Raw genomic sequence first — 14,864 nt, 5'->3', positions numbered from 1 at the left:
AAATATGTTTAGCTTTTAATTAAAAAAGGAATGGATTTGCCATAATATACTAATATACTAAAAAAGTACTTATCGGTATGAGATATTGTTTTTCAAAGAGAATTGTGAGTACAAACCGTATTCTCAGTGTCTCTGCATTTCAGTTCCTCTACCAGTATTTGCTGCTGTTTCTCAATCAAGCAAGGATGCGGGAGATGAGAGCTTATTTGAATAATTTTCCTTATATTGTCTAGATGTTGCAATCAGAATCCCCCAAGATGAATGTATTAACAGGCACTCTGCTAACTAAAATGACTTCTTGCCAGGTTCAAAAGCCTGACAGTTTCTTCCATGTTTCTGACCCATTATTAGTGCTCAGTCCTTAGCTCAGTTTCGATTTGTCCTGTACCTATACTGTGGAACTTTGACAAATACTTTCTGAGCAGCTCATCCAAAGCCTGTGGAAGTCAAGTATTACAGTATCACCTTTCTCTCATGTGCCCTAAACCAGCTCCGTTGATGCGCAGTATACACCTGCTTCTTGATTGCCGTGCTCTTATTCTCTAAGACTGCCTGCACTGGCCATAAAAAATGGCTAAAATCTTTATGGATTCACTATTGCAAAGAGCTTTCTTTGGGTACTTTGTCTGTATCTAACAGGATGTCTGAACTGTTTGTGAATTAGCCAGTATTTTGTAAGGGCACTGGTTTGGGGATGCATGTGCATATCCCAGTGCACGTGTTACAGGTCTGGGCCCTTTAAACCTGAGAGCTGTAGTCACAGACATATGTTTAGAAATAAGTGTATGACATACAGTAAACCAGGACTGGTCTATATTACAAAGTTAGGTCAACCTAAATCAACTTACTGTGACATTTTGGAAATCATACACTGGATTCTGTCACTGCCTGCCTGTAACCTTGTGATGACTTAATGCTGTACATCTTTGGTTCAGATCCCTGATATCAATAACCTGCCCACAAGCACAAGGTCTCACTCTAGATTTCACCAGCCCATTCCTTGCAGGGTAATATCAACAGTTCTTCCAGTTCCAAGTCTCCCTAAATCTACTTCCTGAGATCTTAACTACCAGACACTTGGACTTTCCCCCTTTGGTTCATCGCCCTGACAGTGTGAAACCACCCCACTAGTTATCAGCTGCCTTTGACACACACACTCCATATAGTAGCATGGCAGAGGCCTGCTTGGAGTAAAAATAAACAAAAGGTTTATTTAATAGAAAAACACAGATTCAAAGATTAAATAGTAAGGGAGAGCAAACATATACAAGTTGCATAGAAAAGAAACATATAGAGGTAACCTCAGGCTTTACACTTGTATATTGGATAAAATCTCTTTTTTCATACAAGCTACCTATTGCCTTATTACAGTGTACCCTTTATAGGGGGGATCCAGCGTTTAACAGACAGCCTCCCCCCTAGAGGCTGGCCTCAGTTTCTGGATATGTTTCACTTTAAAACCCTTCCATTTTAAAGGGCTTTGCAGTTTTTTTCTTCAGTCACTTTACTTCCTTAGTAAGTAACTTACTGGGTCTAAGTTCTCGCAATAGCATCGTCTATGATTGAGCTAGGACACCACCTGTTTTTTCATTAGTGATGGAAATGGAGCAAAAAATGAATATGAGTGGGAGTAAATATCACAAAGTCAACAGCAAAAACTGAACTTTTAACCCAAGCTGGACAGAGGATTTTATTTTTAATATGCCACCTTGTTTAAATGCAAAATCTTTGTGTTTAATATGCCAAACCACTGTATCTGTCTGTGAGGTCATCAACATGAGACGCCACTTTGAATCAAAGCACAGTAACTTCAACACAGCCTATCCTCTTGACAGTGTTGCAAGATGTGACAAAATTGAAAATCTGAAGTCTTCGTATCACACTTCAAATGTCATTCTCACAACATCAGCAACTGTACAGGAAAAAGCAACAGCTGCTTCTCTTCGGATAATGTGGGTACTAACTAAAAAGAAAAAGCCTTTCCTGGATGCCAAGCTTCTAAAGTAGTGCACATTGGATATGCTGGAGGAGTTTTTTTCTGGAGATAAAAACAAAGATGACATTGTAAACCGTGTAAAGCAAATTCCCCTGTCTGATTCAGTGCGAAAATTGGAGGTAATTTACGAGGATTGTCTGTCAGCACTGCTTTCCAATCTTAAAAATGCCAAATGTCTCTTGCAGTGGATGAATCAAGTGATTTAAGTGACATTGCCAAGGTACAGGGCCGGCTCCAGGCACCAGCTAAAGAAGCAGGTGCTTCGGGCGGCCAATACCAAGGGGCGGCATTCCGGTCGCTATTGGAGTGGCACATCCGGGTCTTCAGCAGCAATTCAGCGGCGGGTCCCTCACTCCCTCTCAGAATGAAGGACCTGCCGCCGAATTGCCGCAGAAGAGTGGAGCGGCACGATCGCGCTGCCGCAGCTTCCCCCCCCCCCCCACTTGGGGCTGCAGAAAACCTGGAGCCGGCCCTGCCAAGGTATCACTGTTTGTTAGATTTTATAATGGTGAAATTTTCAAGGAAGAATTTTTGTGCTTAATACTATTAGAAACCTACACCACTGGAGTGATCGTTTTTGCAAAGGCAAAAGGCTTTTTTTGAAAAAAATGGTTTAGATCTGCAGAACGTAAACTTGCTTGCTACAGACAGAAGTCCCTCCATCACAGGGAAAGAGAAGGGCATTGCTTCACGGTTTGCAGTGTTACACCCTTCATTAAATACACTTCACTGCATCATTCACTAGGACACTGTGTGGTAAATTGTATGGGGACTTGGAAAAATCAATGGGTATTGTGATGAGATTAGTAAACAACATACGCTCAACTTCTAGCTTGCAACATTGTCTTTTTAAAGCTTTCTTTCAAGACATTTCAGCCAAATACAGTGACATGTTGCAGCACAATGATGTTCACTGGTTAATTAGGGTGTGTATGTTAGAAAGGTTTTGTGCACTTCAAAGAGAAATAATAGAATTTCTTTCAAACCACAAGACCAACAATATTCATGATGTCCCCTCTATGTCACAGGTAGCTTTTCTGTGCGATATTACTGGTCACTTGAATCCCCTCAACATGTAGCTCCAAGGCAGTGCAAGCAGTGTAGGGAATTTGTTTGAAAAAATGTGTGCCTTTCAGAAGAATCTTGAAATCTTTCAGACTGATTTAACAGAATAAATGTTGACTTTCCCACATTGTGTGTTGTTGCTACAGATGAAACCTTGAGGACAATGATGCAAGAATTCCAAAACAATCTCATCAAAAATTTTAAAATGCAATTTAAGAATATTAAAATTCCAAAGGATTTTCTTTTATTTATTTGTAATCTGTTTGTTGTCTATGCTGATGGACCTTGCCCTTCTGAAGCAAAGAACATTCTTGATTCAGTTTATGAAGGTGCCTTTCAATTAGAAAGTGCAAGGCTCCAGAGTTCAGATTTCTTGAAGGCAAAATTCAGAGAAATGGGACTAGGTCAATAGAAGAATTCTTCCATCATCCTAGTGTTGTCTACACCGGAGTTAGGTCAGATTAACTACATCTCTCGGGTGTGGATTTTTTCACACCTCTAAGAGATGTAGCTATGCCAGTGTAACTTTTCAATGTAGACCAGCCCCCATGTTCACACATCATCAGCACTCCTGCCATTGTGCCTGAGCCCTGACCTGGAAACATCACCTCAAACACAGAGCAGGGAATTGAGTTTCCATGGCTTATTAAGTCTTTGGCTTCTCTTCTGAGATTATTAAAAGGGATGCCAGCTAATGCCATTTGTGGTGTGTCTCAGTCCAGTTTGTAGTGGATACAACAATCTGTTTTACATGGAACAGCCATCAAGTGGCAACAACTGCCAACCCAGGCTAGATTCAGACCAGCCACTAAGAGGTGAAAAACTCTGTACCCTCTGTGCTATCCAACTCTCTCTCCTCTTTCCTCTCGCCTCTCCTCAAATGATTTAGCTTAGTTTTAATTTCAGTTCAGAAAGAAAGAGTTCTTTAGTTGATTCAATAGTTCTGGATGAAACTTTTACTGTAAATGGATTTTTTCAGGTCATAGTTCATCTGGCATTTGAAAATTGTGTTTACATATTAATAGCAATGTGAAAGATTGAAGCAGCAGATTTGTTTCTTCCATCCTCTACATAATCTAGAAAAGGATTACTATAATTAAGGGAAAAGAACAAGGCAGGAGGAGGTGTTGGGAATGGAGTTAAAATATATGTACTACAGTAAATCTAATGTTGGTCTGGCATTAAAATTTTCTGGTTGGGCAGCACAATTGTTTAATTGGGAATCTTAATGGCAGCGGCTAAAACCTCTACTTCTGAGTCATGGGCAACTGTATTTTATTCTGTCAGGTATCAGCAATGATACTTGTCAGGATTGATAGTTCCATTTACAGCACATCTGTGTTTCTGATCATATGGTTGACATCTTCTAACTTCAGTTTATACCACAAAGTTAAAACATTAACTGGAGTGAAATATACAGGATTTTTTTCCATCAGTGTGTTAGGACCTTACTTTCTCTATGAACCAAATCCGGACAATCACAAAATACAAAGTGATATTTATCCTTGAAGAAGAAGAAGAAGAAGAAGATAGTGAATTCAGCATGCAAAATTTTGGTGCAAAATTGGTAATATAAAGAAAAAAAATCTCAACAAAAACAAGTTTAAGATGACTTGTTAAAGCATCACTTATTCCAGAAACTAGAGTCTGTGTTCTTGTCCTCTAGAGATGTCTCAGAGAGTCAAATTAATGTCTTGCATGTACTGCTAATTGATTGTGTGGAAATTTTTTTAAGTTCACGTTTTCTTTATTCTTCTGTCTTTTTACCCATCTTCCCCCATTGTAGCAAATTAGACGGCCGGATGAAAGCAAAGGAGTTGCTAGTAGAGTTGGATCCCTCAAAGTAAATATGTTTCTAACATTTATTTTGCAAGTTTTCTTCTATAGCCTTCACTTTTCCTTTTGGAGGGGAGGGGAGGGAGGGAGGGGGCTTTTCCATTTCTCACCATCCCATTGTTTTTATTTCTGTATTTTTATCACTGTGGGTTCACATTTTGTTTGTTTCTGTGCTACACATAGAAGAACCAGCTGAAGGCAAGTTGCCAAGTAGTTAGCTTTGAATGCCCCCCCCCCAACTAGGAGATGATAGCCTTCTTAAGGTGCCTATAATTTGGGGTCATGATTACACGGCTTCTCTGATTGATGTCATTCAGTGCGTGTTGAGTGCCTCTTATGTATGAAAAAGACTTACTCATTTTCAGAGTATAGTTTCCCCCTTTAAAGAGTAATTAATTTGTTGTTTTAGTGTTCTCACTGTTTGAAATTAATTCCAGAAAAGATCATTGTTATGAGAATTGATTAATTTATTTAGTATTTATATGCTTGAAAATCAGAAAGGTGTGCGAGAGAGAGAGAGATCCATCCATCTGTGCCTAATACGAATGGAGCCACCATTTAGCTAATAGTATTAGGCCATTTCTCTGCCTTCTTTGTAAATATAAAGAGCATCTAAATCAGTGCACTCTCTTATACAATGTGTCACATTAAAATTTCTTTTATTGTACATTCTTGCTAATGCTATTGTATTTAAAAGACATATCTAAATAATCCAAATTTACCAAAATGCTGAAGGCACATAATATAGGCTACCCTGTTAAGATTCAGCCCCAACAATACCTTTTTTTAAATCATTTTAATATTTCACTTTTTTCACTTTATTTTCTTTTCAGCACTTTATGAAGCACTATTTTTTTCCTTCTGCACTCTACTCGCCTCTCCGGCCTTTTTGGTTTTTGCTTTTTATTTTATTTTTATATGTCTGCGTGTTGCCTTTATTCCAGGACAAGCCATCCTCTCTGTTCTCTAACACTGCTATACAGCTGCTCGTTGTGAAAATGTTATTTCACTGAGCATAAAGAGGGGAAAGGAAAGGTTTAATTATGCATCTATTTCTGGTAATGACACCATTTAAATTGATTTCAGTGTAGAAAAAGAAACCAGTTTCTATTTGTTAATGCCAGTGATACCTAGAGGCATCTGTAGCATTCCTCATTGTCAATCTCTGTGAGGTTTTAGTGTTCCTTCTTTAGTTTTGGGAGGAAGTTACAGTTACAGTGCAAGTGAGGGAACACTACATTAATGATGCACTGTTGTTTCAGCTGTAGACAATGCAACACAGTATGAATTCACAGAAGGGAAAAAATGAGAGCAACACAGTTTCTACTGTGTTGTGGGACTTGTATATGTATATAACTACCTCTGATTTCTGCTTGTGAGTGGAACCCTGCATTATAACTGTATATGCTTAATGCATATACTTAGGTGTAACATGTATGTATGTATAATTTGAGTAAAATAAAGCCTTTTAGGGTTGGGACTCAATTTTTTTAAATGAGTGTTGCTCAAATGTCAATTTAAAAAAAACCATGGGACTCAATTTTCAAATGTAAACACCTAATTTACAGTTCCCAGTTCTATATCTGACTGCTCAAATTGGAACTTAGCTACCTAAAATGCTAATTTAGGCACAAGAGTATAATATGAACATTTAAATATAGAATTGGACACTGTACCTGAGATCCCCAAGTTTGAAAATTCACCAAAAAGAAGTTTTCTGTGATTAGACAATTTTCAACAGACTACCTTGCCAAAAATAAAACATGTAAACAATCTTGCTGATAGCAAATATCTTCAGAATGATGTGTCCATGTACTTGTATTTATCTTTCCCATACTGAAAAAAGAGCATTGTTAATCAAGAAAAATAGCTGGTTTCCAACTTCAGAGTTTACTGAGCATGTATATTTCTGTTGTGCAAAGAACTTTGACATCTTGTAATGTTTTGCCAAAGACAGTGAGAAATGTGTTATGCTATGATCTTATTTTTTTTAAAAAGATAAAAAGAAAGAAAGAAAAAAGAAAAAAGTGAAAAGAGAACAGATTGCTTTTTCAATTCATTTTCTGATGTTTACATGTAGCTCCATCGAAAGCTGGAGGAGCTCAGAGATCACCTAGAAGGCAATGTCAAAGGATGCTCTCTCCGAGTAAATGTACGATTTCACTCGGTGATATATTTATTTTTAAATTTCCGCTGGTTGGTAACCAAATCTGACTGGTTTTGTCCTCTCATCTCCATCTTTTTCCTTTCTCTCTCTTTCTCCCTATGTGTTTCTTTCTTTTCTAGCTGGGGTTTCATTGTAATGTATGAGAGAATTCTAACGTATCTATTGGGTTTGTTTAAAAGAAAACCCTAGTGCCTTTTTAATTAATTTTGACCATATTCTGGTGGGTATTAATGGCAGCAAATGATTAAACAACTACAAAAACTCCCTTTCCAAAATCAAATTTGTATTTGTAGGTCATTCCTGAACATTATAGTTAAATTAAATCCAGTAAGTATCCCCTATTTGAAGGGCAGCCATATATCTAAAAAAAGCTGTAGTTGAATTGAAAACTATGGGCTGGTTTAAGATAATCCAGATGCATTGGCTCAGATATAGTTCTGTCCTTGAGATTCTTGGGCCCTCATTTGAGCTAAAGAAAAAAAATAGAAATTTTAATGCTGAATGCGCAGCTAATCAAATTTCACAGTTTCTTTTGAGTTAGTAGAATACTTTTAATAAACAAACGTGCAGCACCTTCTGAGATTTTTATCATATTTGTGTTCTAATTAAAAAAAAAAAATTTAGAATGCAAAAAATCATATGAAGTAAGGATTAGTGTCCAGGATGTAATTCATGACACCTCTGTAAGAAATCTACAACAAAGTATCCAGTAGAGCATTACAGACAGTACCTTATTCCTAAAAGAGAAGTCGCCTTGACATTTTCAGACCTGCCTCTTGACTTTATGATAGAATTTGAAGGGCAAATTGCACCATGCAATATTGTATGAAAATAAGGAAAGAACATGAGCATGACAGGCATAGCAAATTATGTCTTTGTTTATGCAAAAAGACTAGTTGCATGAGTCTTCTTCGCAAAACATCATATGTAGATCCTTGTCCTGGTTTGTCTCCCCCATACACTGAGGCAGCTGGCTTTACAGTTATCAAAATCCAATATGGTGCTGTGAAAGAGAAGGGAGAGCTTCAGACTGATCATTTTACCTATTACTTTTGGTATATCTGAACATTTCAATTTTCAGCTAAATATCAGACATAAAGATAATCCCTGCTCATTGTCAAGTCCCTGAGCAAGTGAGATGCAAGGATATTGAGCTGCTGATTGGCAGCAGCTTTCTGTAAAATCGGTTTGATGAGCACTTTGCATCTCATGTCATTTCACTGGCATACATTTCTAAGCAGCCAGTCTAATTGTGCACATGCAAATTTTTTTTTAATTTGGTGAAACATTGAACTTCTTAGGTCTTATCAGGGCAGAGGATGGTTCTTTTATTTTAGGATTCTCAATCCCAAATCCACAGTATTAGTGGGTGAACATATAGCTAGCAAAAAGTGCATATTGAAAATGAATACTACCAAAAGTTGTACTTGACTATACATCCGCCCACAAAATGCCATACAAGGACAAGTGCAAAGTGAAAATATGTGTCTGCAGTAACCGTAGATATCTCGAGAATTGATTGAGTAGATAACTCAAGATTGGGAGACTGATTAATATTAAGTTGCCCTCTTCTTCCATGCCATATTACCTGTCACATCATGACCTGTACCATTTGAAGGGCAATTATTTTAGATGAGTAGGTAGGACAGAGTCTGATCCCAGATATGTACTGTAGATGCCACAGATGCCCCTAAATTTCCTCTAATGACTGAGATCATTGGCAAGAAAGATATTAAATAGGCAAAATCTGCAGCCAGTTTCCCCACCTTAATTATATATGCTGATGAGTGTCATAATAATGGATGCTTTGCATGAGGCAACTTTCTGAGGGAGAAGAGACCAGTGTCAGTGCTTAGACCATATAGTGGCATAAACCTTCAGTAAATGCTGTGCACCTGAAAAGAAAATTGTGAGGGAATAGTTTATAAGTGCACTTTCAAATTAATTTTCATATTTTCCACCCTGTTTCTGGAAAGGGATTTAAATAAAAGTTGCTCACATGACTATGATGGAGCAAACGTATTGACTGGTATGGGACAGGGAATAGGTAGTAGCTGCTAGCATTAATTTCTCACTAAGAGGCCTTGCTATTGCACAGTTCTGTACTCTATTAAGGTGGAACCTTTGATTAATAATGATTTTCAAATACATGTCTTTCACATTGATAGATCCACTGGAAATCTGTAGTAAACTTTGCCAGATTCTGTGGAATTTTTTCCTCCAGATTCTGCTGAAATTGTTGGGAAATCTGCCAGATATTTTTAAAGCATATGAACTCAAAACATAAATGCAAATACTAGCAAATTAAACACATTTGTATATTTATTGGTTAGTTTTAATTAAAAAATGATGTTTTATATAATCAGTCATATCTTTTCTTTTAAAAAAAAAAGTTATCCTGAATTGAGATCTCTCTTTTCCCCCTTGAGATCATCAATCAGATATCTTCCCATTCTTCTTCGAGTGATTGCTCCTATGCATTCCAATTAGGTGTGTGCACGGCTCTTCGGAAGATTTTTACCCTAGCAACTCCGGCGGGCCGGCTGGGCGCCCCCTGGAGTGGCACCACTATAGCGCTAGATATATACCCCAGCCGGCCCGTCTGCTCCTCAGTTCCTTCTTACCGCTCGTGACGGCCGTTGGAACAGTGGAGTGCTCCATTGACCTCCACAACCCTAGTTTATCTCCTTGTATAAGTGTATATAGTTAGTTAAGATAGTTAAATAATTTAGTTAGTTAGTGTATTAAGGGGAATTAGGGGGGCTAGCCCCTCTTTTTCCACAACCGGTGCGGGCTCATGCCCAAGGCACCGGGCTTTAAGCCCTGTTCGGCTTGCCAGCGGCACATGCCGATTGGTGACCCTCACGACTCCTGCCTGTGCTGCCTCAGAGAGTCCCATCGACCAGATAAGTGCCCAATTTGCACGGCATTCAAGCCGAGAACTAGGAAGGAGAGAGACTCGAGATTGAAGCAGCTCCTCATGGAGTCGGCACTTAGCCCTGCAGGGCCAACCCAAGCGGCTCCAAAGTCCTCCTCGGCACGCAGCGCACCAGCAGTCCCGAGCCGGTCCGGCACCGAGACTGTTAAAACTCTACAGCCGGCACCAGCGTCCCGGCACCGTTCCCTCTCTCCGACGAAGAAGCGGAAGGCGGCGCAGACGGCCTCCAAGCCTCCTGCACCGGGACCGCTCGCCCAGCCGCCTCCGGCACCTATTGTGGGGGTGCACAGACCGGGCACGGTACCGTCGACTCCGGTGCCGCAAGAGCCATTGAGTCCGGTACCGCCCTGCTCCCCGGTGCAAACCGCGGTCGAGCTGCCTCTCCCGTCGACGCCCGAGACTTTCTCGACGGCGAGAGAGCTCATAGAGCTCACAGAGGCACCGAGCCTCCGGCCCCCGGCACCGCCGGTGCAGGCTGTACAGTCAGTGGGCAAGCCGGCTATGATGAGGCCACCTTCCCCTGACAGACGGGATAGAAGGCATTCCAGGTCCCGGTCCCGATCCCGATCCCGGAGACGGTCGCCTTCGCGCCGATCCAGATCCCGGCACCGATCACCATCCCGGTACCGCTCCCCGTCTCGGCGCCGGTCACAGTCCCGGTACCGCTCCGCATCGCGGTACCGGTCACACTCCCGGAGACGATCCTGGTACCGAAGGAGGTCCGGATCCCGGTACCGTTCCCGGCACCGCAACTCACGAAGCCGCTTCCACCGACATCGGTCGAGGTTGCGGTCGACCTCACGGCACCGGCACGGTCGATGGTCCCGCTCTCGCTCCCGGCACCGTCACGACCGGCACTGATCCCCGGCACCGTCCAGGGACAGACCGGCGGCATCGACGGCACAGTCCCTGAGCGCCTCTGCCCCCCCATGGCCTTCTCGCCAACCCTCGGTCGCCTCCCTGGCGGACAGCGGTGGAGATCTCCGGGCTGACCCCCAAGGGCAAGACCACGGACCGCAGCAGTGGGGCTTTTGGGCCCCCTGGGCCTACCACGAGGCTCAAGGGCTCTCCTTCCCTCAGCGACCCAGGGGCTCCGAATGCAGGGTGCCGGAAGCCTCGGTCAGCAGGCCTCCTCCGTCACCACCGGTTGAGGCTCCACCGCCACCTGTAGCGGCAGAGCATCCCGTAGCTGCGGCGGCTTCCCACCCCCTGGAGGAACCACCTCCAGAAGCCATGGTCCAGGGCCTGTCCTTGTCTTCGTCGCCGGATGAGGCGGTGGCGGGGGCATCTACATCGGACCCCCCACCGATTGACTTGCGGGCCCACCAGGACCTTCTTCGACGGGTGGCACAGGCTATTGACCTCCCCGTTGAAGAGGTCGCTGAGGATGACGACCCGGTGACCAGGGTGCTTGGAGCTGAGGCCCCGTTGCGGGTGGCCCTACCCTTTATTCGGACCATCCAGAAAAATGCCACTACCATCTGGCAGTTGCCGGCGTCCGTCCCTCCCACCGCTCGAGGGGTGGAACGCAAGTACTCGGTCCCTCCCAGCGGGTACGAATACCTTTATACGCACCCAACTCCGGACTCCCTCGTAGTGCAGTCCGTGAATGACCGGGAGAGACATGGGCAACCCGCTCCAGCGCCAAAATCCAAAGACGCACGGAGAATGGATCTGTTGGGCCGGAAGGTCTATTCGGCCGGTGGTCTCCAGCTCCGGATTGCAAATCAGCTGGCTCTCCTTGGTCGTTACACCTATGACACTTTGGTGTCCCTTTCCAAATTTACGGAGCTGATCCCAACAGCCTCCTGACAGGAATTCTCAGCCCTCCTTGAGGAGGGCAAGAAAGCCTCCCGGTCCTCCCTCCAGGCTGCTCTGGACTCAGCAGACTCAGGAGCCAGAACTCTGGCCTTGGGAGTGACCATGAGACAAATCGCCTGGTTGCAGTCCTCCACCTTGCCGCCAGAGGTCCAGTACACCCTGCAAGACCTCCCTTTTGACACTGAGTCTCTTTTCCGAGAAAACGGACTCGAGGATTCAGACCCTCAAAGGTGGTAGAATCGCCATCCACACCCTGGGTATGCACACACTGGCTACCCAGCGGAGGTCGTTCCGGCAGCAGCCGTACCGGCAATTTACTTAGGCCAGGGCATGGCCTGATAATGGGCGCAGAGGCCGCCTAAACTGCCGTAGACCATCGGGCAACCGGCGTAACCAGTCCCAGGCGCCCTCCAAAGCCCCTCAAGGGCCTAAGCAGGCATTTTGATGGGACGCCCGAGGACGGCCCATCAGGCTATTTACCGGATCCTTCCCCGTTATTTTGCAACCGTCTTTCCCACTTCCTCCCGGCGTGGTCCCAAATAACAACGGACAACTGGGTACTTCATACGGTCGAGTTTGGTTACTGCCTTCAGTTTGTTTCACCCCCTCCCCATCCCTCTTCAGGGACCCCTCTCACGAGCAATTCCTCTTACAAGAGGTCGAGTCTCTGTTGAGCTTGGGTGCCATAGAGGGAGGTGCCAAACGACATGCGAGGCAGGGGTTTTTATTCCCGATATTTCCTAATCCCCAAGGCGAAGGGAGGTCTCCGACCTATACTAGACCTCCGAGAGCTCAACAGATACCTGCTCAAGCTCAAGTTTCGCATGGTAACCCTGGGGACCATCATTCCCTCCCTGGATCCGGGAGACTGGTTTGCCGCCCTCGATATGAAGGACGCGTACTTCCATATCACGATTTACCCTCCCCATCGACGCTACCTGCGGTTCGTAGTCAACAACGCGCACTACCTGTTTGCGGTGCTACCCTTCGGCCTTTCCACCGCGCCGAGGGTCTTCACCAAGTGCATGGCAGTGGTTGCCGCAGCCCTCCGCCGTCGTCGCATGCACGTGTACCCGTATCTCGACGACTGGCTGGTTCGTGGGCCATCCCGACAGCTGGTAGCAAGTCAAATAGCCGAGATCCTAGCCCTGTTTCAGTGCCTGGGCCTTCTGATAAATGCCGAGAAGTCCACTTTAGCTCCATCACAAAGGGTGGAGTTCATCGGAGCGGTCCTGGACTCCAGTTTGGCCAGGGACTGCCTCCCTCGACCCCGGCACCAGACGATGGTCTCCATCATCCGGGACCTGCAATCCTTTTCCACAACAACGGTTCGGTCCTGCCTACGCCTCTTGGGCCACATGGCGTCCTGCACGTTCGTGACCACGTACGCGAGGCTGCGCCTTCGCCCGTTTCAAACTTGGCTTGCGTCGGTGTACCGTCCGCACTGCGACCCCCTGGACATGGTGGTCACGGTCACGAAACCAATCCTCGCTTCGCTCAGCTGGTGGCTGGACCCAGAGGTCGTGTGTGCAGGAATCCCGTTCCGCCCTCCTCGCCCATCCGTCACCCTGACCACGGATGCCTCGGCATTGGGATGGGGGGCACACCTTGGTAACCTACACACCCAGGGTCTCTGGTTGCCCCGAGAGCTCTCCCTACATATCAACGTCAGGGAGCTGCGAGCGATCCGATTGGCATGTCAGACATTCCACGCCCATCTTCAAGGACGCTGTGTGGCGGTGTTCACGGACAACACGACGGCGATGTTTTATGTCAACAAGCAGGGCGGGGCTCGCTCCTCCCTGCTTTGCACGGAAGCGATGCTCCTGTGGGACTTCTGCGTAACCCACTCGATTCACCTGGCAGCGTCCTTTCTTCCAGGAGTGCAGAACACGCTGGCCGACCATCCCAGCAGGTCGTTCCTCTCCCACGAGTGGTCCCTTCGTCCAGATGTGGTGCACACAATTTTCCGAAGGTGGGGGTTTCCCCAGATAGACCTGTTTGCCTCCAAGGAGAACAGGAAGTGCCACCAGTTTTGTTCTTACCAGGGTCGCTCCCAAGGCTCCCTGTCGGACGCATTCCTCTGCTCCTGGACGTATGCCTTCCCTCCATTCCCACTCGTACACCGGGTGCTTCTCAAGCTTCGGAGGGACAGGGCCTGCCTCATACTCGTCGCTCCGGCCTGGCCACAGCAGCACTGGTACACTCTGCTGCTCGAGCTCTCAGTTCGGGATCCCATTCCCCTTCCCTTATGGCCGGACCTCATAACGCAGGACTTCAGCAGGCTCCGCCACCCGGACCTACAGTCCCTCCATCTTACAGCTTGGTACCTGCGTGGTTGACCCACGCGGAGCGTGACTGTTCGGCGGCGGTGCAGCAAGTCCTGATGGAAAGCAGAAAGCCTTCCACTCGCTCAACCTACCTCACGAAATGGAAACGTTTCACGCTCTGGTGCGATCAGAGAGGCCTTAATCCTTTCCTGGTCCCTATTCCTACGATCCTGGAATACCTCTGGTCCCTTAAGGAACAAGGACTCGCGGTCTCCTCCTTGAAGGTACACCTGGCAGCCGTGTCCGCCTTTCGTCCATCCATAGGAGGACGGTCCATTTTTTCCAACCAGATGGTTTCCCGCTTCCTTAAGGGCCTAGACCGCTTGTACCCGCCGGTACGGCGTCCTGCCTCGTCCTGGGATTTGAACCTAGTTCTGGCCAAGCTGATGGGAGCCCCCTTCGAGCCCTTGGCCACGTGTTCCCTGCTCTATCTCTCATGGAAAGCGGCCTTTCTCGTCGCTATAACTTCAGCGAGATGAGTTTCCGAGCTCCGTGCCTTAACGGTTGGTCCACCGTATACCGTCTTCCACGGCGACAAGGTGCAGCTTCGACCACACCTGGCCTTCTTCCCTAAGGTGGTGTCGGCCTTCCACCTAAACCAGGACATTTTCTTTCCGGTCTTTTTCCCGAAGCCACACGCCTCAAGTCTTGAGCAACAGCTTCACACCCTGGACGTCCGCAGAGCCCTCGCTTTTTATATAGAGCGGACGA

The 14,864-nt window shown here is 45.5% G+C and overlaps 1 protein-coding gene across 18 annotated transcripts in view; it reads left to right on the top strand.

The window, feature by feature from the left end:
- GPHN (gephyrin) overlaps positions 1 to 14,864 on the top strand; it is a 572,379-nt gene that overhangs the window by 422,363 nt on the left and 135,152 nt on the right. For 14 of the 18 annotated variants that reach the window (XR_005597335.1, XM_039533323.1, XM_039533329.1 and 11 more), the window contains one exon: positions 4,848 to 4,904. The exons of 3 other annotated variants lie outside the window; for them this stretch is intronic. Coding sequence is in view for 14 of the 15 variants with exons in the window: in XM_039533323.1 (XP_039389257.1) it covers positions 4,848 to 4,904 (57 nt within the window). In the remaining variant the exon portion in view is untranslated. Of the gene's footprint in view, positions 1 to 4,847; positions 4,905 to 6,977; positions 7,050 to 14,864 lie in introns of all 18 variants that reach the window. One more of the 18 variants, XM_039533339.1, reaches the window with a different exon arrangement.

The sequence above is a fragment of the Mauremys reevesii genome, linkage group 4 (assembly GCF_016161935.1).
Source record: "Mauremys reevesii isolate NIE-2019 linkage group 4, ASM1616193v1, whole genome shotgun sequence".
Classification (NCBI taxonomy): Eukaryota; Metazoa; Chordata; order Testudines; family Geoemydidae; genus Mauremys; species Mauremys reevesii.
Note: the sequence above shows the minus strand (reverse complement) of the source record. Positions and strands in the feature narration are given on the sequence as shown.